We start from the raw sequence: 25,564 nt of genomic DNA, 5'->3' as shown, positions 1-25,564 counted from the left end.
GTTAGTCTCTAAGGTGCCACAAGTACTCCTTTTCTTTTTGTGGATACAGACTAACACAGCTGCTACTCTGAAACCTGTCACCCAACACCCATTTGTCCATCGTTATTGTCCTCCAATTGTGGGAAAATCATGCTAGGCATCCACCAAAGCGCATCTGGGAGTCAAGTGGAGATGACACCAGAAATGGTTTGAAGCTCTCGAGCTTCCCATCAAAAGTATCTTTTGGTTGGAGGGTGAGGTTGTGTAGCTGCAGTAGAGCTGGATGGGGCATTGTATCTGAACTTTTGTACCTGCTTCCTTTTGCAAGGTGGCTTGTAAGAGCATTGGTGGTAGAAGGGCAGATGTAAAGGCCTTGGCTTGTAAGACTTTTTATGGTACTTCTTCTTTGGGGCTGTCATATATGTCCATGAAGGGGAGGTTTACCCTGGAGTCCTTTAACAAACATAAAGACTCATATGTCTTCTGGAGGAAAAGACCAATTTTATCAAAGGGCAAGTCCTGTATCGTATTCTGTACCTCTCTGGGGAGCCCCGAAAGATGTAGCTGAGATTCTCCGTGTATCGCCACAGCTGTCGCCATTGATCTTGATGCAGTATCAGATCAAACGGAGCAGAGACAGGGGGCCATCCAGGAGTTAGTTGTGGATTCTTAATCTGGACCACTTGGCTCCAGCACAAATTAGAGTTGCAAGGAACAGCTCTAACTTAAGGCCCTCAATGTCTTCACATCAGTGGAGGACAGAAGGTAGTTCCCTCCCTCCCGCTTGCTCACTCCCTCTCTTTAGCCTGAGGGTGAGATAGAGCTGGTGTGGGAGGTGGCTACGGCAGTAGAGAGATCCCCTAAACACAGAGAATTCTCAGTTGTCCATCTCCAGCCACTTGCCCATAGAGTCAAATTTGGAAAGGGCAAATTAATTTTCTGCAGACACAGTTTGCACCTGCAAAAATTGATCCTGGTTTGTTTTTTGGTTTTTTTTTTTGCACCTGTGATTGCAACAAAACTCTCAACAATTGGAGGGCTAAGTACATGATTTGTGCCCACAAAAATGGAGGATATAACAGGCCTCTTCAAAAATGCGGCATACACTGTAGTCCATAAAATGTAGTCCATCAAATGTTTAATAATCCAGGTTCTTGGGATATCAGTAGAGAATCCTTAATTTTAACTAGCCAGAGGCTGCCATTATTGAGCCTCAGAAGTCAATGAAAATAGCCTTTTCTGAAGCAGTACAAAAACTATCCTACAGGTTGTTTGACTATGAACTATGTAAGTTCATAAGAAAATGTGCAGGTTTTAAATGATTAGCATACAATACATAACATGCTTTCAATTTTTAGGGCTGGCTATCAGTAACAACCACCAGTAGAAGATTCAGTTCATTCATGGTATGAAATGGAGATGTTTAAATGAAACCCATCTGGCCTATTTAAATTTGCCCTCCACCCCCGAACTTGATTATGAAAAAAATAGAAAATACTCTCTTGCAGCTATCAACTTTAATAAGGGTTGTTGAAAACAGGCTATTCATTAAAAGGGTGATGACTTCTTTTCTTTACTTTAACATTTAAAGTGAATTTAGTGCTGACGAAAGGTTCCAGACCAAAACCCAACATTAATTCTCAGAGCAGGAGCTATACAACACAGGTAGTGACAGTACAAGACTTCTGTATTGAAATGAGATGAACCTTAATCCCCTTTCTGGAGGGGACACCTCTCATTCATACCAATTTAATCACTGGTCTCTCTAATGAGACAACCAATAAAGGTACCAATTAATGTCAATTGTGAGGTGGCCACCTGTACTCTTGGAACCAGGCCAAAACAGCCTATATATTTCATAGAGGACATTGAACATAAGGTTACACTACTACTATGGAGCTGGAATCAAACTGGTAACCTAGAGGGGAAACAGCTCTGTCTCTCTATACCAATCTCTATAGCTATCCAGTTCCCTTTAGAGTGATGATTTTGTTTCCTCTACATGCATTACTCTACAGGGGGGGAAAACCCTCTTCACCAGCAGTGGTAAAACCCAAGACTACAATGAGATTATTTTTACTTTAAAAATAAAAAATATATATATTATTTTTAGATTTGTCATTTGCTGTAAATATACTCACATGTGATAGTAATATTCACATAATAAATTGTGAAAACATTTATCATACAACGCTGACCACATACATGCAGTTTGCCCACTAATCCATCTTTTCTAAGTATACTTGTAACATTCCAAACATCTGAGCAGCTTCAAACATCCACAGTTTGAAGTGCAAAGGGGGGAGTGGAGACAAAACATGCTTTGGGATTCTCTGCTCAGTTACACTGGTTTTAAACCATTGCAACTCCATTGACTTCAGTGGAGTTAATCCTGACCTACATTAGAGTAATATGAGAGGAGAGTCGGTTTGAAATTTCTGCACTAATACAAAGTTGGGAATCTCCCCACAACACCTCCACTATTGAAGGATATAAGGTGCGTACTTTTGCCCCACTAAACTGCAGGATATCAGACCTTAAATAACATCAACATGTATAGAAAATCTACCCTAGTCATTTTTAGTGATTTCTTAAATGCATCTGTCACAGTTCAGGGTAACTGCACCTGTATTATCCCTCCCTCGTCCACCAATGGCACCCACTCTGGTCTCCTAGCTCCTCACCCACCACCTCTCTTGGGTGGAGACCCACATCTCTCCCTCCTGACCAAGAAATCTTCCAGGCTACATAGTTCCCTAGACACACAATGATATTCCCAGAAAGCCAGACTGCCTAAAAGGTGAGCATCTGCACTTTGCTTTCTCTCCAGGCTATGAACAGCGTAATTTCTAGCAGTTACAAGTTACTACACTACTCTTTCTAAGCAAGCACAAAAGCTTACCAGAGGTTTCTCTGACTCCAGCCTTGGGCTCTGGTAGGTGTCAGTCTTTTCAACCCTTCCACGAGGCTTACTCCCCTATTCCTTTGGACGGAAGTTCCCATCCATTTGACGGATCAGAAAGAAGGCCCTGACTCAGTTTAAACTCAGGATATTTATCCAGTAGTCCTTTCTTTCTCTGTTGACCTCTGGAGAATTCAGTTTGAACTAGTATATGCAAGCCTCCGTTGCAAGGGACATCTCTCTGGGGGGTTGCAACCTGGCTGATTTCCCTTAATTACCACCTACTAGCTTTAATTCCTGGAGGAGCTGTGATAATAAGGTCTCCCAAGGATATGCAGGAAATTGCCATATCTGTCACCGCATCAATAATCATTTCCTCTCCCTGCAAAACACATGCATTTGGACTCATAGTTCTTAGGAAGCCTGTGTGTGGAAGGATATGAAAGAGAGTACTAATAAATACTAAAACTCTTTCAAACATTCTTAAAATAGTTTTTTTGCAAAATAAGTGTCAAACAGAATACATGTGTGTTGTGGTATAAAGGTTTTATAGGTATTACTTTGGGATGTCCTGCATAATTTATTAATTGCTTTGCCAATTGCAAGAATTATCAAAAAGAAAAGGAGTACTAGTAGCACCTTAGAGACTAACCAATTTATCTGAGCATAAGCTTTCGTGAGCTACAGCTCACTTCATCGGATCGTCATCCCAAACCCATGCCAATCAAATCTTGGTACCACAACACACCATTATGTATTCTCTACATGTATCATAATATCACAGGTTTATTACCAAGCCTTAAGTTCCCTATATGATCATTCTAAAAATTTCCCTGTAGCAAAAAGTAAAAATAAATTTATATAGGGATGATAGACTTTTGAAGAATAAAAATTATGTCAAATAATCCCAAGAAATACATTAATCTTACTAAAAGTTTATTTTTATATAAACAAACATGAAAATAATACTATATATCAAAATATAGAAGTAGAGACATTGCAGTTAAATAATATGAAAGTACAAGATGTGTTCCTTTTACCCTATTGTCACATTCAGAGCTTAAAACAATCTTTAAATATTAGGGATTAGGATGAGACCTTCGACAGATTTTCCCACATCTGTTTATTGTGGGGTTTCTTGTGCCTTCCTCTGAAGAATCAGGTGCTGGCCATTCTCAGAGAAAGGATACTAGACTAAATGAACAGTGGGTCTGATCCAGGGTGAGAATTTGTATGTTCCTAACACTTTAAAGTCCCTCCCCTCCCCTATATAGACCATTCATACACTTTTCATTAATATTAATAATTCTTTCTGTCAATTAACACTCAAAATAAGAGTCCAAAACATAAATTCTCACTTCAACTGATAGCAAACATTCTGAATGTTAAATGGACATACCTGGTACACATGCATTATTGTATCTGCTTCTGCCACTTTTGAAAAAGCCCCCTTCCATGTTTTGACATCAGTGCAACACATGAACACAGTACTCTCCTCCTTCCAAGTTCTGAGTCCATATGTTTCAGTGGATACACAGAGTTGGGTGGGCAGGAGTCCCACATGTATTGGTTATCTGGTTATTCAGTAGCATGACTGCTAGTGACACTAGCTCTTTAAAGGCTCCACATCATTATGATCTGAGAGCTGGCAGAAGCAGTTGTACCATTTATGCAACTGCTCCAATGCCGTTATAACATTCTCCCACCAGAACGTAGCTCTGCTGCCTGAAAGTTTCTAGAAGGCCTGTTGGAAGCTTCGTATGGAGTAAAAAATTAGCAATGTAGAGTGGTTTGAGGCAGAGATCAATGCAGCTGTGCAACACAAAGCCACACAGGCACGCTCAGGAAGGATCTTGAAATATCATGAAGAACAGTAACTTCACTGTGGAGTCATGTTACAAACCCAGCATAGTGCACCTGCTCTCACCAGTATCTGAAACACGAGGAGGCTTCCCTCCAATTATGACAGTAGGTAATACTACCACAATACCAACTTTTTGGAGAATGTTTGTGCAAAGAATAAAGTGAGGATGATCCCTTTCAAGTGGATCCCCTTTGGCATATAAAGAAGGATCCATGAACCAAGCTCTCCTAGGTCAGTTCAGAATCATGAGTAATAGCATGAAGGGAATTTGAAATTTTGTGACACAGCTTATGTTGAGGAAAAACAAAGTTTTGCTGGGAGATGGCTTTAGGAACTGATGGGACATGGAGGTTCTGAGAGAGACAGAGTTTGAGTAGTGAATTAGGTCATGGAGAATAGGTGACATGCAAGAGAGTGGAGGGAAAGACTGAAATCCTGGAGTCTGGGGGAAAGGAGCCAAGGGATTGGTGATGGGTGGGAAGGGAAAATATACTATGCATGGAAATAACAATCAGAAATGTACACTAAAAACATGCACATCTGCAACAGGGTTATCATCCATTCAAAACACTTTAATAAATGTTTACACTTGCACTTATATTCCTGAATGTACAGCAGCCATTCAAATCTATCCTGTACTATTTGAACAGTATGAATGAATAAAAAAAGCAGCACACATAGCTTTCTTGAGCAGTTCAAGAGCATGGTCATGAGGCTGTACCCATACTACTGCACTTCTTCAGCAAGTTGCAAATATTAATACTCCCTTTGCACAAGTTCTCATAAGAAAACAACTTTTAAGACAAATCTGATTTAAAAACAGACTTCAGCCAGTCTGAAAAAATAAACATCTGCATTCATTCACTGCTGCTGTCAAGAAAAATGTAGCTGTAGTAAGTGCTTGGGATTGCCTCTTTCGCAAAGGATTGATTAGCATGCACAGTAACAACACCTGTGTTTATTATTATGGCTGATCCCATCAGAGACTTTAGGCCTTTGCTATCTATTGGCCTGCTCCCATTCACTTTACTGGTGCAAGATCAGGATCAGGGTCTCATTGTGCCAGACGCCATACAAAGACATTTGTGTCACAGTGCTTACCTCAAAGAGTTTACAAACTAAACTGAGACAAGACGCAACAAGTGAGTGTGACAAGCAAAAGGAGGGAAAAGGAAAGGGCAAGGAGTGACAAACATAACAAAAATAAGATGAAGCAATTACATAGGTTAACCATTGCACAGCCTGAAGTTTTCTGAAGGCTCCAAGTGGTGAGTACAGATGTTTCCTTACTTAAAATGACAAGAGAAGTTCTTGCGTACTGTATAAAAAAAAGTGCATAGAAAGATGTCTGGAATGACCCAGCCTTGCAAATAATTTTTTTTATTAATTTAGTCCCAAATGTAAGCCTTGTATCTGAACTGCAGACTTCATACCGATAAAATACTACCTCCATGAATGGAAATGGAATACTAACAATCTGAGGTTGCTGAAGCAGTAGATAGGGGGGAAAATGGAACTGCAATAAATAACATGCTGTGTAAATCTATGGCGTATGAATAATAAGCAATAATAAAAGAATATGAAAAGGTGCTGTGAGTGCCTCAAAAACTATAAAATTTGAATTACATCATTATAAAATATTACATTACAGTGCAACTTAATATTTCTAAACGAAATGGAAGGCGTTACAAATACAGCAAAGATACAAGTACTTTGTCAAATATAATGAAGGTAAGAAATGTTTACTAATGGCGAAATTTAAAAAAACTGATGCACATGGCAAAACTCCTAAGGTGAAATCACCCCACACCCTGCTTTGCAGGAGGCCAGCACAAAACCTATTCAGTACTTAAGGCACACTCAAGCCTTTAAAGTAGGTCTCAAATGGGACACTTAAGTGGTGTATAGATGTTATTCTGTTTTTGTGCACAAGGGTGCATTTGCTGCCTCATGTAGGGCTCCCTCAAAGTAGGGCTTACTAACTCTTCTTTTTGCTGGTCCTCCACAACGGGTGAATTTCATCTTCAGTGGGCACACACAAGTTGTATATTTGCACAAGCATTTTCCACATACATGCAATTTTGACGTAACTTCATTAGAACCAGGATTTTGCCCCTTTCATTTAACTTGCGCAATTTGTGCAATTCATGCACATTCACTTTTGCGTGCTAAGTTTTTAAAATTTGGACCTATATTTTCTAAAATTATCAAGGAATTAATTGAAATCCATATGCCTTCTATTCCATAACTGGCAATTCCTAGGACTTTATAAAGGGTCTATTAAAACTGTCAAAAATTTCAAGGCTTAATTCTGACAACTGACAAACAATGGGATAAATTCAGCCCTAGTATAAGCTGATGAAAATCCATTTAAGTCAATGGAGTTGCACTTGATTAAACTAAGGCTGAATTTGGCCCAGGATCTAGACACTGGAGATCTCTCAATCTGATTTCATAAGGGAAAGGGGCTGAGATTACTTGTAGGCTGACCAGACAGCAAGTGTGAAAAATTGGGATGGGGGTAGGGGGTAATAGGAGCCTATATAAGAAAAAGCCCCAAATATCAGGACTGTCCCCATAAAATCGGGACATCTGGTCACCCTAATTACATTGCCTGTTTGCCAATGTGTTTTTTTCTTATTATTCAACATATATTAGGTTTTATTCACATATTTCAGTTCAGAACCCAAAGCCAGACAACAAGCCATGGCAAATCAACAGCTTGTGGTTTTAACATCATTTTTCAGTTCTGATCAGAAACAGTCTAGTGAAAGCAAAGAACTCAGGTTCATTTGGCTCTCCCCAGAGCTGAAATCTGATGTGAAGAAAATACATTGCAACCTTCTGAAAAATCAGTGGGGAATTTCTCCAAGTGAAATGGAGCTTTTTTCTAACATAGCACAACCCAATCACAACCTCCCCCAACCATGTCATTTTCACATAATGGTTACATAAACAGCCTGGGTGAAATCCTGGCCCCATTGAAGTCAATGGCAAAACTCCCACTGACCTCAGAAGCGTCAGGATTTCACCCCCTAAATCTGGAACTTGTTGATTTTGCTAATTTCCTAGTCCATTTTTTAAGCATGAGTGTAAATTTTCTTAAAGAATTAGTAAAAAAACATGAAAACAGACACCATTCTCTGGTGCACTAAAATTCACTTTATAGAAGGAAATAAAAAATAGAGAAAATTAATAAAATTCTGTTGATACCAGCAGTAAATGGTCCCCTCCAAAATCAATTTAGCTAACATTTTTCAGTGATTCTTTCAGATTGGGTCACAAATTTTTTATTTTTTTATTTTTTTAGTATTGGTCTTTTTTTGTGGGAATGGCAGCAAAAGTTGTTCCTATGAGGTATTCATACACTAGGATCTTTAAATGTAGAATGAACTCACAAACTCGTTCTACAATCATTAGTTTTCCTTTCCTGTGTCTCCACACAGTCCAACATCTCAAGGAAAATACTAGGCCTGGCCATGGATTCGCTACTGCTGTTATAGTGTTGCTGCATGACTAAATATTTCAGGTATGGTCATTATTTGTACAGATTAAATTTCAAATTACCAGCTAAAACAGGGAATAAATTTCTGTATGCTGAGCCTTGAACCTTGTTCTAAAGCAGACTCTGACAGGCAAATTGAACTTGCTTAATCACTACTATAATATAGTTAATCTTCTAAACAAGCAGTTGAGAATTCTAAAATTTTCAAGAGTCTACCAAGTAAAAAAGAAAAAAAAATCATCTGGTAGCAAACAAAGCAAAACACAATAAAGTTCAGCAAAAGGGAAATGGTAATGACTGCAAGAACAGCAGAATCAAATCTTTTACCAAATAAGGCTATGTGCGGTTATGTTTTTTGCAGTCTGTGTAATTCAAAAGAAGCCAACATCATAGGCAAGATCTTCACCATAATGGGTCAGATCCTCTCCTGGCATAAATCAACACACCTCCACTGACTTCAACAGAGCTATGCCAATTTTCACAAGCTGAGGATCTGGCCTGTAGAACTTACAACATAAGAAAAAGTAAGCAGTGTTTGAGCAAAACTCCATCTATTTGTTGTGTACACAACTTCAGCCTGTCATAACTTTTTCATTTCCCCAGTACTTTGCCAGACAAGGTTCTTTGAGTACTTTACAAGATTTGCATATGCTTCTAAATATCCACTGTATACAATCAATAAAAAGTCTGACCCAATATATTATTAATATTATAAGGAGATTCAAAACGCTCCTACATCATTATTTCATTAAGAAAGGACAATAACTATGAAATATTGTGCCTGAACTAAATAATTACTTCAGAAACAGCCTACTCATTGATTAGAACATTTAAAGGGCCGCCATCAACTTGAAAATCATATTTTTTTAAAAAATTACTGCTCCTTTACTATGTCAGTAATAACTTTAAAATTTTTAAAAAATCTAGCTGAAAGGTGTTTTCAAATGAGATTTGTAATTCTCCAGTTTTACAACTTGATTTCATATGCTAATTCCTATACAGGCAAGGTAAAACTCACCCATAGGCAAAGGATGCACACAAAACCTTTGTACCAGCTAAGTCCCACCTGAAGACCTAAAACAGTGCTTTACTCAAATGTAAGTAGTGCATGGGCCTTGTGTGGGTCCTCTGTCCAGGGGTAAATTTCACAACTTACAAAGTACTGGAGATCACTGTGTAATAATGAGGAAGTTGAAAATACATTAAATAGTGTGTTGCACCTTTGGTATTCTCACTGGACCTTTTGCAGCAAAGTGGCCAAGTGAATAAAAATACAATTATAATAGGTAGAAAACTAAATACTGAGTGTCTGACACAAGCAGCCAGAAAAGTTTTTAAGCCCTTTTCCACTTCTGTCCAAATAGTTCAACAAGCTGTTTGTCTGACTTTATGCTTCCTTCTAATCTGCCTTCCTTAGCACACTGTCCTTTATATGTCATTAGTCTTTTCGCTCCACTTTTATATGAAATATATGCCTGACTGGTTGTGCTATTTATGTATCAGCATTAACCAAACTGTCCTTGAGAAGTTTCCTCAGTTATCATAGCTTTACAGTATCTCTTGAATCCTGTGGGATTCCACAGATAAAATGGAGCAATGAAAGCAAACTTGGGCACTGTATTAAAAAGCAAATGGCAGCAACACAAGGAAAGAAAAAAGGTATGATTTAGCATCCTGTTTCTTAGTAATGAAATCTGGTGTTCATTTTCTTTCTTCTATGCCTACATTACTTTTTAAAAGCAATTTCCTTAAAAACATTTAACTGCAACTCATTGCTATTGGATCTCTTCTCATACAAAGACTACAGTTAAAAATATGTTGGCTTCCTTACAAGTCACATTTGTGTTTTAACTAAGAGTTTTCTACAGTACTTTCCAGAACTGTTTTAATAAAAATTAAAAAAAATAAAAATTAACCTTTAAACTGAAGAGGCAACACAAATTAATGAGCAGTACAAGTCTGAAAAAACATGCCTTTATTTGTGATAAAGTATTAACACTTACCATATATATACTGTATTATATTTTCACAGAATTTAGTAATTATCTAGAAAGCCTATTAAAACAATGATAATTACATAGTAACTCATGTTGCCACTACTATGTTCCATCCTAAGAGCTCATTGATTCAGAATGTAGTGCCCAAGTGTCTTTTCACTGCTCTACAACATGTACTGAATCACAGTGGGTCCAAAATATATAGTCTGGGATAATGCATAGTGCCTGCTTAGGCACTGCAAATGCACCCAGTCACCACAGTATCTAGGGACCATACTGCATGGCTTTACAAATCTGTTTTCTGACATTTAAGCTGTGCAAAATAATTGTGTATTTTGAGCAAAACTATGTGCGTTATCTTTTCTCAGGGACATGAGGAAGTCGCATATCCGTCATAAAATACAGGATAAACACAAAAGAGAGTAAAATTTGAGCAAAACACTTTGTGTTTCTGCTTGGTTTCTGTCTATAAATCATGGAGGAAGGCTCTGAAGTTGTCCAAAAACACACCTAATCTACACAGTAAACATATTACTGTAGGGCTGTCAATGTGATAACATTTTTTAATAATATAAGCATGTAAATGTGCTACACCATCATTCAGTACTATTCATTATATAAAGCATACAAGTTGTTTCTAAGACATCACTTATTGATAATATAAGTATTTGAGCATTATTGCAGTGGGTATATAAGTATGTACAGATTTTTGTGGTCTGTGCTGATATCTCTGACCCCTATTTGATTTATATGCCTGTGGGACACTGAGGATGAAACTCATTTCTAACCTGTGACATCACAAAACCATATCCACAGAGGATCTCTGGGTGCTCTTAGTAACCTTTCAGTGTAGGGGAGAAGATTGAGGAAACCTTCATAGGGACCAAGAGAAAAAAGAAGCAGAATGGACTAGCAGCTTCTGATTCCCAGTTCAATGATATCATAGGTGAGAACAGTTCACATGCACCAATAGCTCTAAGGAACAGAGTCTGGCACCCTAATCACTCTCCCTAAGAGCAAAGCATCAGTCCCAGAGAAAGTGAGTGTTAACTTCACAGTCTGGGGAAGCTGCAGGAGGTGTTCTCATAAGTGTTCACTAGACTGCCCTATGCAATACAGGAGAAAGGAAAGAGCCATTAAGAACCTCCCCTTTCCCCCAAGGGAGAGCACACTTAAACAAATCTTCTCCAATCCCCAGATAGGGATAGTATCACTTCCCTACCTCACAGGAATATTGTGAAGAAAAATTTGTAAGGTGCTCAGATACAAAGATGATAACCACGAAAAATCTATAAATAAATAAAAAATACTCATTCAGGGCAGGGCTTGAAAGAGGTGCAATATGTGAGGCACAGGGCCACACACTAAATAGTGAAGTTAAACATAAAATACTGAATGGTTGCCTCTTTTACAGAGCTCAATTCAGGCAATGGTCCTGTAGAAAAAATTGCATGTGATCATATAATTAAAGGTTGCATCATAAGACAATGGGGCAGAATTAAGATTGCATAGACTACCTTAATTTTGGCATTTCCTAACTTTTGATGTTTCACTTTACAGAAGTAATGGTCTTTTAATTAAGTTTTTTTAAATGGATTTTCCTAATTGTTTTTAAAAAATGCTATAATGTGCAACTATTTGCTAGATGTAATAGACTGTGTAATGTGTCTAATGAATGAGGCAGGAGCCCTTGCTGTATCTTGTATGCATGCTTCCATACCCACCTACACAGACCATATAATGCAAGCTCCTACATATATGTAAGACTGAAATTCCACTCAATTTTCTTATGCATATATGGGCATAATCCGTGAAATACAGAGAGATAATCTCTTCAGCAGAAATTTCCATTCACATTATTTATTCACACATGCTTCATGCCAATGAAACATTAGCAGTTTATTAGTCCCATTGTGTAATGAAATTCATGTGCAAGGTAATTTTTTTTAAAACCAAATTTCACTCTCATGAAAAGACACATCTACAATCTAGGGACTATCTGCCTTAAAAATATCGGGTTTTCATCATCTCCAGATAAAGTGCTAGAGCTCTTCAGAAAAGGCTGCCATTTTTTTTTAGTTAGCTGAAAAACCATAAAAAGAAAAGGAGTACTTGTGGCACCTTAGAGACTAACCAATTTATTTGAGCACGAGCTTTTGTGAGCTACAGCTCACTAGCTCACGAAAGCTCATGCTCAAATAAATTGGTTAGTCTCTAAGGTGCCACAAGTACTCCTTTTCTTTTTGCGAATACAGACTAACACAGCTGTTACTCTGAAACCTGAAAAACCATGTTTCTCCCAAGCTGTATGTGCTTGAAAACCAGTCACCCATTTCTGGGGAAAAAAACTTTCAGAAAAATTTTGCTCCCTGACTAAGAGCTAGTATACCAAGTTTCATCTGAAAAGATAAAACACTGATTTTTAGGAAAAAATTTTAGGAAACCAAAAATGACCCATTAGAGTGGAAATGCTTGGGAAACATTATTATAGGTATCACGGTGTGTTCTGCCTAAAATTCTAACTGCAGCAATACAAGTATTTGCAAAGCTAGGATTGAAAATGAATATTAAACTAAAGTTTGTTCATTATGAGCACTAAAGCTCATCCACAGTGTAACAGCACAACTGCTAATTTCAATCTCCAAGCAAACAATTTAAACTTGCACATATAAACACAATTTTGCTGCTGTCTCTAAGGCGATGGAAAATTTGGTTTTAAAAAACAGAAAGGTAAAAACATATTTTCTCTCACCTAAACATGCTGTTTTCATAGCTGCACATCTTCAATAGAAAATGATCGCACAAAGCACCTGCATGTATCATTCTGTAACTCTACACTGTCCAGCATTAAGCAATATCAGAACAGGGTCTTTTCCGCCAACAGCACAAATAAAATATACTACATTTAAAAAAAAAACCAGGAGACTCTGACAAGGCTCAGATAATCACTAGTTTGTATGTTAGGAGAATGTCTTGATCAGGACAGGCCTAATTTAATGTGAGACACCTGCCAATTATCAGAACTGGGACATTTGTACCATACAGATCATCATCAAAACATGTGCTTTAAGCCCTGAATCAGTCAAGAGGTCCCTGAAAATTAGGGACCACTGAAGTAACTGAGTCTACAGATGCACTTGTTCAGCCTTGGTCTTACTCTTAAGAAATATTTTAAATTCACATGCTAATTATATTTGTAACTGGAGAGCCCAAAAATCTTTGCTTAGATCCTAGTCTTCTTAATTTTTATGAAGATAACTATCCTGGGAGCAACTGAGCATGCTTTTGGTTTGTTTCTGTTTATATGTCTATAACATAAGTGTATGAAGTAGAGAAATCATTATGATGAATACAACTAAATTAATAAATATCTATAAATGCACAATCACTTATTAGTATGCATTTCCAAACATAACGTTCCCCTTCCTTTTCACCGAATAATATAATATACTGCTTTTGCCGAGTACTTTTAAGAAGCTACTGTACATGCTGAATCAAAAAATATCTGGCCTCAGTCCAGGAAGGAAGGTGTGTTACATGTTTTAACAGGTTGATTTCTACTCTCTCTCAAAGTTTTCAAATATTTGTGAAGAAATCAGATTACAGCACAGTTTTACACACAAATAAACTAGGTAAGTGCCCATTCTCAATGTTTTATCCTTTCTATCAAAAATAAATTCAAATAAGGAAATTGCTTAGCTGTGGCAACTGCCAAAAATTAATAAAAACCCATATTAACAGTAAATGTCAATTACAAGTAATTAATTTAGCATTCGTTAGTAAAATCCTTTTTTAAAAAAAGTCTCAGAATATCCACACTTCACAACGACATCGGTGTTGTATTCCTCTTTTTACAAATCTTGTTTTTACAGCAAAAAGAAAATGTATCTTATACTAAGGTGCATGTTATACCAAAGTGCATTGTCAAGGAGTGTGCTTAGATTTCAAAAGAGTTTGCATCCACAGCAAGGTAATCTAGTAACAGTCATAGAGTGACTGCTCTGTACTTTGCATCTTCTGCCTGGATGTAAGAGAAGAATTGAATTTTTCCCTCCCTCAGAAACTGAAATATAGTGCACTTTTAAAAGGGCAGCATTGGCTACCATCAATGCTGCCTGACATTTTGTTTATACTAGCAAGAAACTAAAATTGGGTCATTACAAAACCTAAACTTAATTTCCCCAATACTAATTTCTCCCTACTGTTACTCACACCTTCTTGTCAACTGTCTGTAATGGGCCACTCTCTTACCACTTCAAAAGTTATTTCTCCTCTGTTGGTATCCTGCTGTTAATTGACTTATTTCATTAGACTGACCTAACACTTGGTAAAGCAACCCACATCCTTTCATGTATTTATACCTGGTCCTGTATCTTTTACTTCATACATCTGATGAAGTGGGGTCTAGCCCACGAAAGCTTATGCCCAAATAAATTTGTTAGTCTCTAAAGTGCCAAAAGGAGTCCTCGTTTTTTTTCCTAAAATTATAATGTGCATATCTATGATTCCTTGAGTGCACATTGGCAAAATAATTGATTAAAAAAGGTGTGGAGATAAAAATACTATAGTATTTTCATAACAACAAAAAATCCACTCTCAACAGCAGCAAGAAAATGTTTTAGTGAAATAAAGAATTTAAAGTCAATATGCCATCTCTACATATCTAGATTTCTCTTAATTTACGGAAAAATATTTTTGCACAAGAGGTACTACCATCATTATATTATATAGTGCAGTTAAACTATGTAAACCTATTATCCCAAAAATTATTCAGGATTTGTTTCACCATAACTTATCAGTTTTAGATTACAGACTAGTATACTGTAGATACTCATTCAACAAGTATAGAAGTATGAGCATTAGTAGTAATGATTACTTTCAACAGAGAGATTACAATATGTCAGAAATATTAATTATATTTCTAAAATTTCAATCTCCTGTTAAGATATTACATACATAATAAATCTGTAAAAGTGGCAAAGAGTCCTGTAGCACCTTATAGACTAACAGATGCATTGGAGCATATGCTTTCGTGGGTGAATACCCACTTCATCGGATGTATTCACCCATGAAAGCTTATGCACCAATATGTCTGTTAGTCTATAAGGTGCTACAGGACTCTTTGCTGCTTTTATAGATCCAGACTAACACGGCTACCTCTCTGATAATAAATCTGCTTTATTCACAGCACAAAAAAGGCAAGAGTTGTAAGCTGGCAACTCTGTACTGTAATAGGAATGCAGAGTCGGGCAACTCTCAGACAGAGCTTTTCAGGATAGTTTCACTAACTCAAACTAGTTTTCACCTTCATTTACTACAGTTTAAATAAATGGGCGAAACCCAAACTTTTGTTTGGTATCTGACAAATCTTTCAGAATGTATTAATCCAAGCTTTGACTTATGGGTTTTTCAGCAAAAGCTATAGTCCAATACATTGTAGTCCTGCAACTGAAACTTTAGATTATAAATGCAGTTATATTCTCTTTAGGACATCTGGGAAATTATCAAGAACATTTCAGAGGGAAACCAAAAACCTTGTCTGACATACAATTGCTTTTACTTAAGCACAGTCTCTCCACACAAAGAGTAACAGATGCACAACTGATACTAATCACTAAAAATCTTCCTTTCTCTGTTAGCCAAGAAAGCTAAGGAGAAGTATGGTTTGAGGGTACTTACCTACTCGGAAATTAGTGGCTGTCAGGGTGTCAGCTGCATGGCCATTTTCACTAATGAGGGTGGTGGTATTTCCCTTCTCACAGTTGTTCTGACAATTGCCCTTGGTACAAGTCACTTTACAGATGCTGGGTGTAAAGACCACCTTGATGCGGCCAGTGTGATTTCCCACTGCGAGTGGAGGCAAAGAAAAAAAGAAAAACAAACAGATCACTTTGGTATCCATTGACTTCCTTCAAACGATTAAAAAGAAAAAAGCGACAGGTCTACAGGAGGAGGCAGCCTGCAGTGCTCTCTCTCATCGATCTCCAGTGGTGTCTCTGGAACAGGAGTAGGAAGCTTAGCAAACAGAACTCCGGGATGCACTCCAAAACCACATTTAAAGTCAAGTCACTGGAGTAGGATTAGTAATCACAATGCTGCACTTTATTCACAGTCAGACAAAGAGCAATACCAAGGGCATGACAGCTTAAATAGCCAACTCTGACAAGCAGATGTAATGTAAAGAGGCTGACTGTGCACCTAGGGGTGAATAAACTCTTGTGTCCTCCTGCATACTTTTCCTGTTTCTGCACTTATTAAGTCACTATTTGTAGCTCAACCCCTGGAAATGTTTTAGGCATGCGGCATGTCTGAAAACATCTGTCTCAAATCTCCTGGCACCCCAGCCTGAAGTGATCAAACCCTGTGACGCAGCTGCCTGGACCCTTTTTTTTTTTCTTCAGTTTCTTGGCACTATTACTCCACCTGGATTTACATATTATAGATTGAGTTTTGCAATCAACTGTTTATACTTAAACAAAGGTGAAGCAGGGGAAAGGCCTAATAAGTATCCATAGTTTAAAGTACTACTTTAGAACTCTTATAAATTATTATAGGAGAAAATCTGCCATTTTCCCCTTTTGTTTGTATGGTTGTTTTTTGTTTTGTTTTTTAAAAGGTAACAAAGATTGACCATATACTAATTTGACTTTAAACTCCTCAGGCCAAATTCATCCATCATGTAAACCATTTGTCTTAAGTAGGTTTTACATTATGGATCTATTTGGCCGCTCACCTGGATGTTAAAGCCAAAAACTAAAGCTAAAGAAAAAGAAAAAAGCAAAGAAGGGATTCTATTTTGAAACTATTTCCAAATAAAATCTATTTTGTTGTTTTATTTTTAGTTATTACTATTTTGTCAAGTACCTGTAAATATATTAGGATACATTTGTGAAAATTGTCCATCTCAAATTTTACATTTAAAAAACAATTTTAAGCTCCACAAAATGAGACATAAAGAGAGAGAACATCTCTTTTCTTATACTGCCACAGCAGCAAAAGCAGTTAGATTACCCACAATCTGCCCAATCTACTTTATGAAATACCCTGTAGGTAAATATTTTTTGATAAAACTCAGGAAGATGAAGAAAATCTTCCCACTTCAAAAGAATATAAATTTATATTGTTTCTGGCTCTTTATGAAATAAATAAATTAAAACAATTGTGCCAACTGTCTTGTCTGCAACAAAGGGCATTACTCTAGTTGACCAGCAGCTGCATTACAGATGCTTCCACCTTATCCTAAACAATACTTAAAAAACAAGCATAGGCTAGAAATAAAGCATTTAGTCAACCGTCTGATTTCATTAATTTTAATTAATTTAAAGGCATTTTAGATTTTTCAGAGCTAAGCCATTGTTTATAACAACTACTGATATACCTTCCCTGACAAACAGAAATTAAATGGCTTGAATTGTGAAGACTTCCAAAAGACAGATTTAAAAGCACCTAAGACAGTTTAACAAGAAATATTAGTGTTTTATATTTTATTTGGAAGATTTCTTTAAAAAAATAAGTTATTTCCCAGGGAAAAAAAAGACTATTTTATATTTTGAAGTCATTTTTGTAACAGGTTTCCTTTATGAAGTAATCTGAGTAAAAAAACATGCTTAGTTGAATAACAAAAGTAGGTCCTGCCTACACTGTAAAAACGACTGCACTGGGAGACTCACATTAGTGTCCCGACTCAGCTAAAACACAATTTGGCTTTGCTAGTGTAGATGAAACTAAATCATGTTCTAATTGTGTTCCGGAATCACTGTACAACACTGCCAAGTCCTGAGCAGTAGCACAATTTGGGAACAGAGCTAAAATACAATTTGATCAACAAAATAATTTTTACTACACAGCTAATAATTTCTGTGAAAATATCTGTGGCAGGAACATGTTGAGTGATTGGTGGGCCTGAGTTTTAGGATTAGACCCAACATTCAGTTAGCTCTCACTTTTACGATTGTAAATTTGCAGTCTTCTACTGCTGTGTGTGTGTGTATGTGTGTGTGTCTCAGAGAGAGGGAGGATTTTGGCAAGTAAGTTTACATGCCTAAATATGAATTTAGGAGTCTAACATTAGACAACCAGGTTTTAAAATGTTGGCCCATGTCTATAAGAGTGAAGAGTCTCCCTAAAATCTTTACAGGTGGCCTTCCAGGTCAGTAAGGTATTCACACAGCCATGCAATCAAAGCCATAGAGGATTAAAGGCAGAGGATATAAAGTGACAAATGGTGATTGGAATACTTGTACTATCTTTTTGATAGATCACCAATTCACTTTTTCAGGGCACCCCTGGAACTAACATTCTTCTTTTTCCTGCTTGGCTGGCAAGTACCCTTAGCTTTCACTCCCTCAGCCAGACACATGGATAGGGTGCAAAGAAGGAGAAAGCACCCCTGTAGGGTGCGTGTTGAGCATCTGTCTGCGGAAAAGAGGGGTCCATGGACCACAGGGAGGAAAAAAAAGACAAGAGATGCTCCTCCCTTATCTTCCCTTATAATTACGGATCTTACTTTCCCTGCATATCCTCAGGTTCAGATACAATACTCATGAGCATGATATATATATATCCCTAAATAGAAGGGGAAAAGAAGAGACCACAAACTTTTATTCTGAAAGAAAGCATTGGGCAGAAACTGCCAGGTGAGCTCAGAGTTTTCTGCATCCTCTTCCCTTCTTCTGTGGGTTTTTCACAGGAGGGTATGACTTAATCCTATCTGAGAAACAGTATCCTCCAATGCTTTCTTAGTAGATTTGGCAGAGTTGATGTTAAAAATAACAATTATTTCAGACTTGACAAAGTACAGAACAGCTATGGCCTTGACCCCTTCCTCAAGTTTGCCTAATTTACAGTGTGGGAGGACAATGTAATTTAAGGTCACGTACACACTATATTTCATCTTTACCTAATGAACTTCAGAAGATAATGCCATTGTGCTATTGACAGGAACAAAACTGGAGCTTCTACTTTTTCCAAACAAATTTATGATAGTGTATGGTGGTGACATCAACACCATAGCTTAGCTCATGTTCTTTATTTATAGACAGAAGTATAGTGTAGGCACCTCATGATCCATTTGAAAGAAAGCCATGGAAATGGAAACCCTTGCTGCAGGACTGACTTTCCATTTGATATTCTCATGATAATATAATAGCAAAATGGTGGCAAAATAGGATAAGCAAGTGAGCCTACATGAAGAAGAAAAGAGGCTCCAGGAGCAGATAATAGAGACACAGCATCATAAGCAAAGCTATCGAGAAAATTAATAGTAGAACTAGAGAGGATTTAAAAGTCTTGATTTCCTCAAGCTAGAAGAGGCAGGTGTAAACTAGGTCTTCGGTCAATGTCAGAGCTATAGGGGGATGGGGGGCAATTGCCCCACCCAGCAGCCTTTAGGAGTCCTGGTGGTGCCTCTTCAAGGGTATAGTGCACAGAGGCTGCTCTAGGTATAAGCAAGGTAGGCAGTTGCTCGGGTGTGATCTATAGTGGACTAGCCCGTTGCTGCACAGACTCACTGTCCACATACACCCTGACATGCATTAACAGTTCCTTATTGCACTTAGATCTAGTCCTCTCTGAAACAGGTCTAGATCAAAGTGCAACAACCTGTTAATGTGTGTCACATGTGCAGAGGCCTCAGCACAGATCATGCAGCTGAAGGGCTTGGGGGTGGGGGCAGCGTGGGGGAGCCCACAGCCTTGTGCAGCCCTCTGGGGCACCTCCCTCCATTAGTCCTCCTTTCCCCCTCTGTGCCCCCTGTATTACCCCCATCCCACCTGTCCCTCTGGGGTCCTGCCCTCTATTTTTCCCCATGCCCGAATGGCCTCACGATAACCCCACCCCATTTGTGTCCCATAGCATCCTGAACCTCACCCCATTGCTCCTCTGTGCCCTGGTCTCCCCCGGTCCCTTGCCCCCATCCATACCCAATGTCTGGAAGCCAGTCCCCCTGGTATTATCACTCCATTGTTCCACCCATATATTGCATGCTGTCCCTTCCCCTCCCTCATATTGGGCCCCCACCCCCAGCCTGGTGCAGCTCCCCCTGCACCTTAGGGTTTCCTTCAGATTGACATCCATAGGAGTTTGCTTGGGATGGTTGGGCCAGTGGCCAATTAGGGGTGGGGCAGATGTAGCCCCATGCCATGAGTCCCAGCATACAGTGCTCTCAAGGCTAGACTGCTGGCACTTGTTGAGGAGATCAACTTCTGGTAACCGGGTGTCAAGCTCTATGGGTATGTCTACACTATGGAATAAGGTCGAATTTATAGAAGTCGGTTTTTTAGAAATCGGTTTTATATATTCGAGTGTGTGTGTCCCCACAGAAAATGCTCTAAGTGCATTAAGTGCATTAACTCGGCGGAGCGCTTCCACAGTACCGAGGCTAGAGTCGACTTCCGGAGCGTTGCACTGTGGGTAGCTATCCCACAGTTCCCGCAGTCTCCGCTGCCCATTGGAATTCTGGGTTGAGATCCCAATGCCTGATGGGGCTAAAACATTGTCGCGGGTGGTTCTGGGTACATATCGTCAGGCCCCCGTTCCCTCCCTCCCTCCGTGAAAGCAAGGGCAGACAATCGTTTCGCGCCTTTTTTCCTGAGTTACCTGTGCAGACGCCATATCACTGCAAGCATGGAGCCCGCTCAGGTAACCGTCACTGTATGTCTCCTGGGTGCTGGCAGATGTGGTACGGCATTGCTACACCGTAGCAGCAACCCCTTGCCTTGTGGCAGCAGACGGTACAGTACGACTGGTAGCCGTCATCGTCATGTCCGAGGTGCTCCTGGCCACGTTGGCTGGGAGCGCCTGGGCAGACATGGGTGCAGGGACTAAATTTGGAGTGACTTGACCAGGTCATTCTCTTTAGTCCTGCAGTCAGTCCTATTGAACCGTCTTATGGTGAGCGGGCAGGCGATACGGACTGCTAGCAGTCGTACTGTACCATCTTCTGCCAGGCAGGCAAGAGATGAGGATTGCTAGCAGTCGTATTGTACCATCTTCTGCCAGGCAGGCAAGAGATGGGGATGGCTAGCAGTCGTACTGTACCATCTTCTGCCGAGCAGCCATGAGATGTGGATGGCATGCAGTCCTTCTGCACCGTCTGCTGCCAGCCAAAGATGTAAAAGATAGATGGAGTGGGTCAAAACAAGAAATAGACCAGATTTGTTTTGTACTCATTTGCCTCCTCCCCTGTCTAGGGGACTCATTCCTCTAGGTCACACTGCAGTCACTCACAGAGAAGGTGCAGCGAGGTAAATCTAGCCATGTATCAGTCAGAGGCCAGGCTAACCTCCTTGTTCCAATAAGAACGATAACTTAGGTGCACCATTTCTTATTGGAACCCTCCGTGAAGTCCTGCCTGAAATACTCCTTGATGTACAGGCACCCCCTTTGTTGATTTTAGCTCCCTGAAGCCAACCCTGTAAGCCGTGTCGTCAGTCGCCCCTCCCTCCGTCAGAGCAACGGCAGACAATCGTTCCGCGCCCTTTTTCTGTGCAGACGCCATACCAAGGCAAGCATGGAGGCCGCTCAGCTCACTTTGGCAATTAGGAGCACATTAAACACCACACGCATTATCCAGCAGTATATGCAGCACCAGAACCTGGCAAAGCGATACCGGGCGAGGAGGCGACGTCAGCGCGGTCACGTGAGTGATCAGGACATGGACACAGATTTCTCTGAAAGCATGGGCCCTGCCAATGCATGCATCATGGTGCTAATGGGGCAGGTTCATGCTGTGGAACGCCGATTCTGGGCTCGGGAAACAAGCACAGACTGGTGGGACCGCATAGTGTTGCAGGTCTGGGACGATTCCCAGTGGCTGCGAAACTTTCGCATGCGTAAGGGCACTTTCATGGAACTTTGTGACTTGCTTTCCTCTGCCCTGAGGCGCATGAATACCAAGATGAGAGCAGCCCTCACAGTTGAGAAGCGAGTGGCGATAGCCCTGTGGAAGCTTGCAACGCCAGACAGCTACCGGTCAGTTGGGAATCAATTTGGAGTGGGCAAATCTACTGTGGGGGCTGCTGTGATGCAAGTAGCCCACGCAATCAAAGATCTGCTGATATCAAGGGTAGTGACCCTGGGAAATGTGCAGGTCATAGTGGATGGCTTTGCTGCAATAGGATTCCCTAACTGTGGTGGGGCTATAGACGGAACCCATATCCCTATCTTGGCACCGGAGCACCAAGCCGCCGAGTACATAAACCGCAAGGGGTACTTTTCGATAGTGCTGCAAGCTCTGGTGGATCACAAGGGACGTTTCACCAACATCAACGTGGGATGGCCGGGAAAGGTGCATGATGCTCGCATCTTCAGGAACTCTGGTCTGTTTCAAAAGCTGCAGGAAGGGACTTTATTCCCAGACCAGAAAATAACTGTTGGGGATGTTGAAATGCCTATATGTATCCTTGGGGACCCAGCCTACCCCTTAATGCCATGGCTCATGAAGCCGCACACAGGCAGCCTGGACAGTAGTCAGGAGCTGTTCAACTACAGGCTGAGCAAGTGCAGAATGGTGGTAGAATGTGCATTTGGACGTTTAAAGGCGCGCTGGCGCAGTTTACTGACTCGCTTAGACCTCAGCGAAACCAATATTCCCACTGTTATTACTGCTTGCTGTGTGCTCCACAATATCTGTGAGAGTAAGGGGGAGACGTTTATGGCGGGGTGGGAGGTTGAGGCAAATCGCCTGGCTGCTGGTTACGCGCAGCCAGACACCAGGGCGGTTAGAAGAGCACAGGAGGGCGCGGTACGCATCAGAGAAGCTTTGAAAACCAGTTTCATGACTGGCCAGGCTACGGTGTGAAAGTTCTGTTTGTTTCTCCTTGATGAAACCCTCCGCCGCTTGGTTCACTCTACTTCCCTGTAAGCTAACCACCCGCCCCTCCTCCCTTCAATCACCGCTTGCAGAGGCAATAAAGTCATTGTTGCTTCACATTCATGCATTCTTTATTCATTCATCACACAAATAGGGGGATGACTACCAAGGTAGCCCAGGAGGGGTGGTGGAGGAGGGAAGGAAAATGCCACACAGCACTTTAAGCACAGCACTTTGGTTTACAACTTTAAAATTTATTGAATGACAGCCTTCTTTTTTTTGGCCAATCCTCTGTGATGGAGTGGCTGGTTGGGCGGAGGCCCCCCCACCGCGTTCTTGGGCGTCTGGGTGTGGAGGCTATGGAACTTGGGAAGGAGGGCGGTTGGTTACAGAGGGGCAGCAGGGGCAGTCTGTGCTCGAGCTGCCTTTGCTGCAGCTCAACCATACACTGGAGCATACTGGTTTGGTCCTGCAGCAGCCTCAGCATTGAATCCTGCCTCCTCTCATCACGCTGCCGCCACATTTGAGCTTCAGCCCTCTCTTCAGCCCGCCACTTACTCTCTTCAGCCCGCCACCTCTCCTCCCGGTCATTTTGTGCTTTCCTGCACTCTGACATTATTTGCCTCCACGCATTCGTCTGTGCTCTGTCAGTGTGGGAGGACAGCATGAGCTCGGAGAACATTTCATCGCGAGTGCGTTTTTTTTTCTTTCTAAGCTTCACTAGCCTCTGGGAAGGAGAAGATCCTGTGATCATTGAAACACATGCAGCTGGTGGAGAAAAAAAAAGGGACAGCGGTATTTAAAAAGACACATTTTATAAAACAGTGGCTACACTCTTTCAGGGTAAACCTTGCTGTTAAGATTACATACATAGCACATGTGCTTTCGTTACAAGGTTGCATTTTGCCTCCTCCCACCGCGTGACTACTCCCTCAACCTTCCCCCCTCCCTGTGGCTAACAGCGGGGAACATTTCTGTTTAGCCGTAGGCAAACAGCCCAGCAGGAATGGGCTCCTCTGAGTGTCCCCTGAAGAAAAGCACTCTATTTCAACCAGGTGACCATGAATTATATCTCACTCTCCTGAGGATAACACAGAGAGATAAAGAACGGATGTTTGAATGCCAGCAAACATACACTGCAATGCTTTGTTCTACAATGATTCCCGAGTACGTGTTACTGGCCTGGAGTGGTAAAGTGTCCTACCATGAAGGACGCAATAAGGCTGCCCTCCCCAGAAACCTTTTGCAAAGGCTTTAGGACTACATCCTGGAGAACCGCAAATGCCAGGGCAAAGTAATCCTTTCACATGCTTGCTTTTAAACCATGTATAGTATTTTAAAAGGTACACTCACCAAAGGTCCCTTCTCCGCCTGCTGGGTCCAGGAGGCAGCCTTGGGTGGGTTCGGGGGGTACTGGCTCCAGGTCTAGGGTGAGAAACAGTTCCTGGCTGTCGGGAAAACCGGTTTCTCTGCTTGCTTGCTGTGAGCTATCATCTTCTTCGTCCCCAAAACCTGCTTCCATATTGCCTCCATCTCCATTGAAGGAGTCAAACAACACGGCTGGGGTAGTGGTGGCTGAACCCCCTAAAATGGCATGCAGCTCATCATAGAAGCGGCATGTTTGGGGCTCTGACCCAGAGCGGCTGTTCGCCTCTCTGGTTTTCTGGTAGGCTTGCCTCAGCTCCTTCAGTTTCACGCGGCACTGCTTCGGGTCCCTGTTATGGCCTCTGTCCTTCATGCCCTGGGAGATTTTCACAAAGGTTTTGGCATTTCGAAAACTGGAACGGAGTTCTGATAGCACGGATTCCTCTCCCCAAACAGCGATCAGATCCCGTACCTCCCGTTCGGTCCATCCTGGAGCTCTTTTGCGATTCTGGGACTCCATCATGGTCACCTGTGCTGATGAGCTCTGCATGGTCACCTGCAGTTTGCCACGCTGGCCAAACAGGAAATGAGATTCAAAAGTTCGTGGTTCTTTTCCTGTCTACCTGGCCAGTGCATCTGAGTTGAGAGTGCTGTCCAGAGCGGTCACAATGGAGCACTCTGGGATAGCTCCCGGAGGCCAATACCATCGAATTGTGTCCACAGTACCCCAAATTCGAGCCGGCAACGTCGATTTAAGCGCTAATCCACTTGTCAGGGGTGGAGTAAGGAAATCGATTTTAAGAGCCCTTTAAGTTGAAATAAAGGGCTTCATTGTGTGGACGGGTGCAGGTTTACATCGATTTAACGCTGCTAAATTCGACCTAAAGTCCTAGTGTAGACCAGGGCTAAGTAGATTTGCACTCCCCTTGTATCCTTAGATAGGCAGCCATAACTGTGAGGCACGCGGTCAATACTCTGGGAGCTGCGGAGAGGCCAAAGGAAAGCACCCTGTATCGATAATGCAACTTTCCCACAAGCAACATAAGGTATTTCCTGAGGGTCCGGTTGAACAGCTGTATGGAAATAGACATCCTGTAAGCTGAAAGCCAAAAGCCAGTCCTGAGGATCTAGGGTAGGAACT

At 40.7% G+C, this 25,564-nt stretch overlaps 1 protein-coding gene across 8 annotated transcripts in view; it reads right to left on the bottom strand.

The window, feature by feature from the left end:
* The window catches only part of LTBP1 (latent transforming growth factor beta binding protein 1), a 379,724-nt gene that overhangs the window by 217,580 nt on the left and 136,580 nt on the right, over positions 1-25,564 (bottom strand). For 6 of the 8 annotated variants that reach the window (XM_048843595.2, XM_075127005.1, XM_048843599.2 and 3 more), the window contains exon 5: positions 15,927-16,094. In XM_048843595.2, coding sequence (XP_048699552.1) covers positions 15,927-16,094 — 168 coding nt within the window. Of the gene's footprint in view, positions 1-15,926; positions 16,500-25,564 lie in introns of those variants that run through there. The other 2 variants (XM_048843602.2, XM_048843603.2) reach the window with 2 other exon arrangements.

This window comes from Caretta caretta, chromosome 3 (assembly GCF_965140235.1).
Source record: "Caretta caretta isolate rCarCar2 chromosome 3, rCarCar1.hap1, whole genome shotgun sequence".
NCBI lineage: Eukaryota > Metazoa > Chordata > Testudines > Cheloniidae > Caretta > Caretta caretta.
The sequence above is the reverse complement of the archived record's forward strand: the minus strand, read 5'-3'. Positions and strand labels throughout refer to the sequence as shown.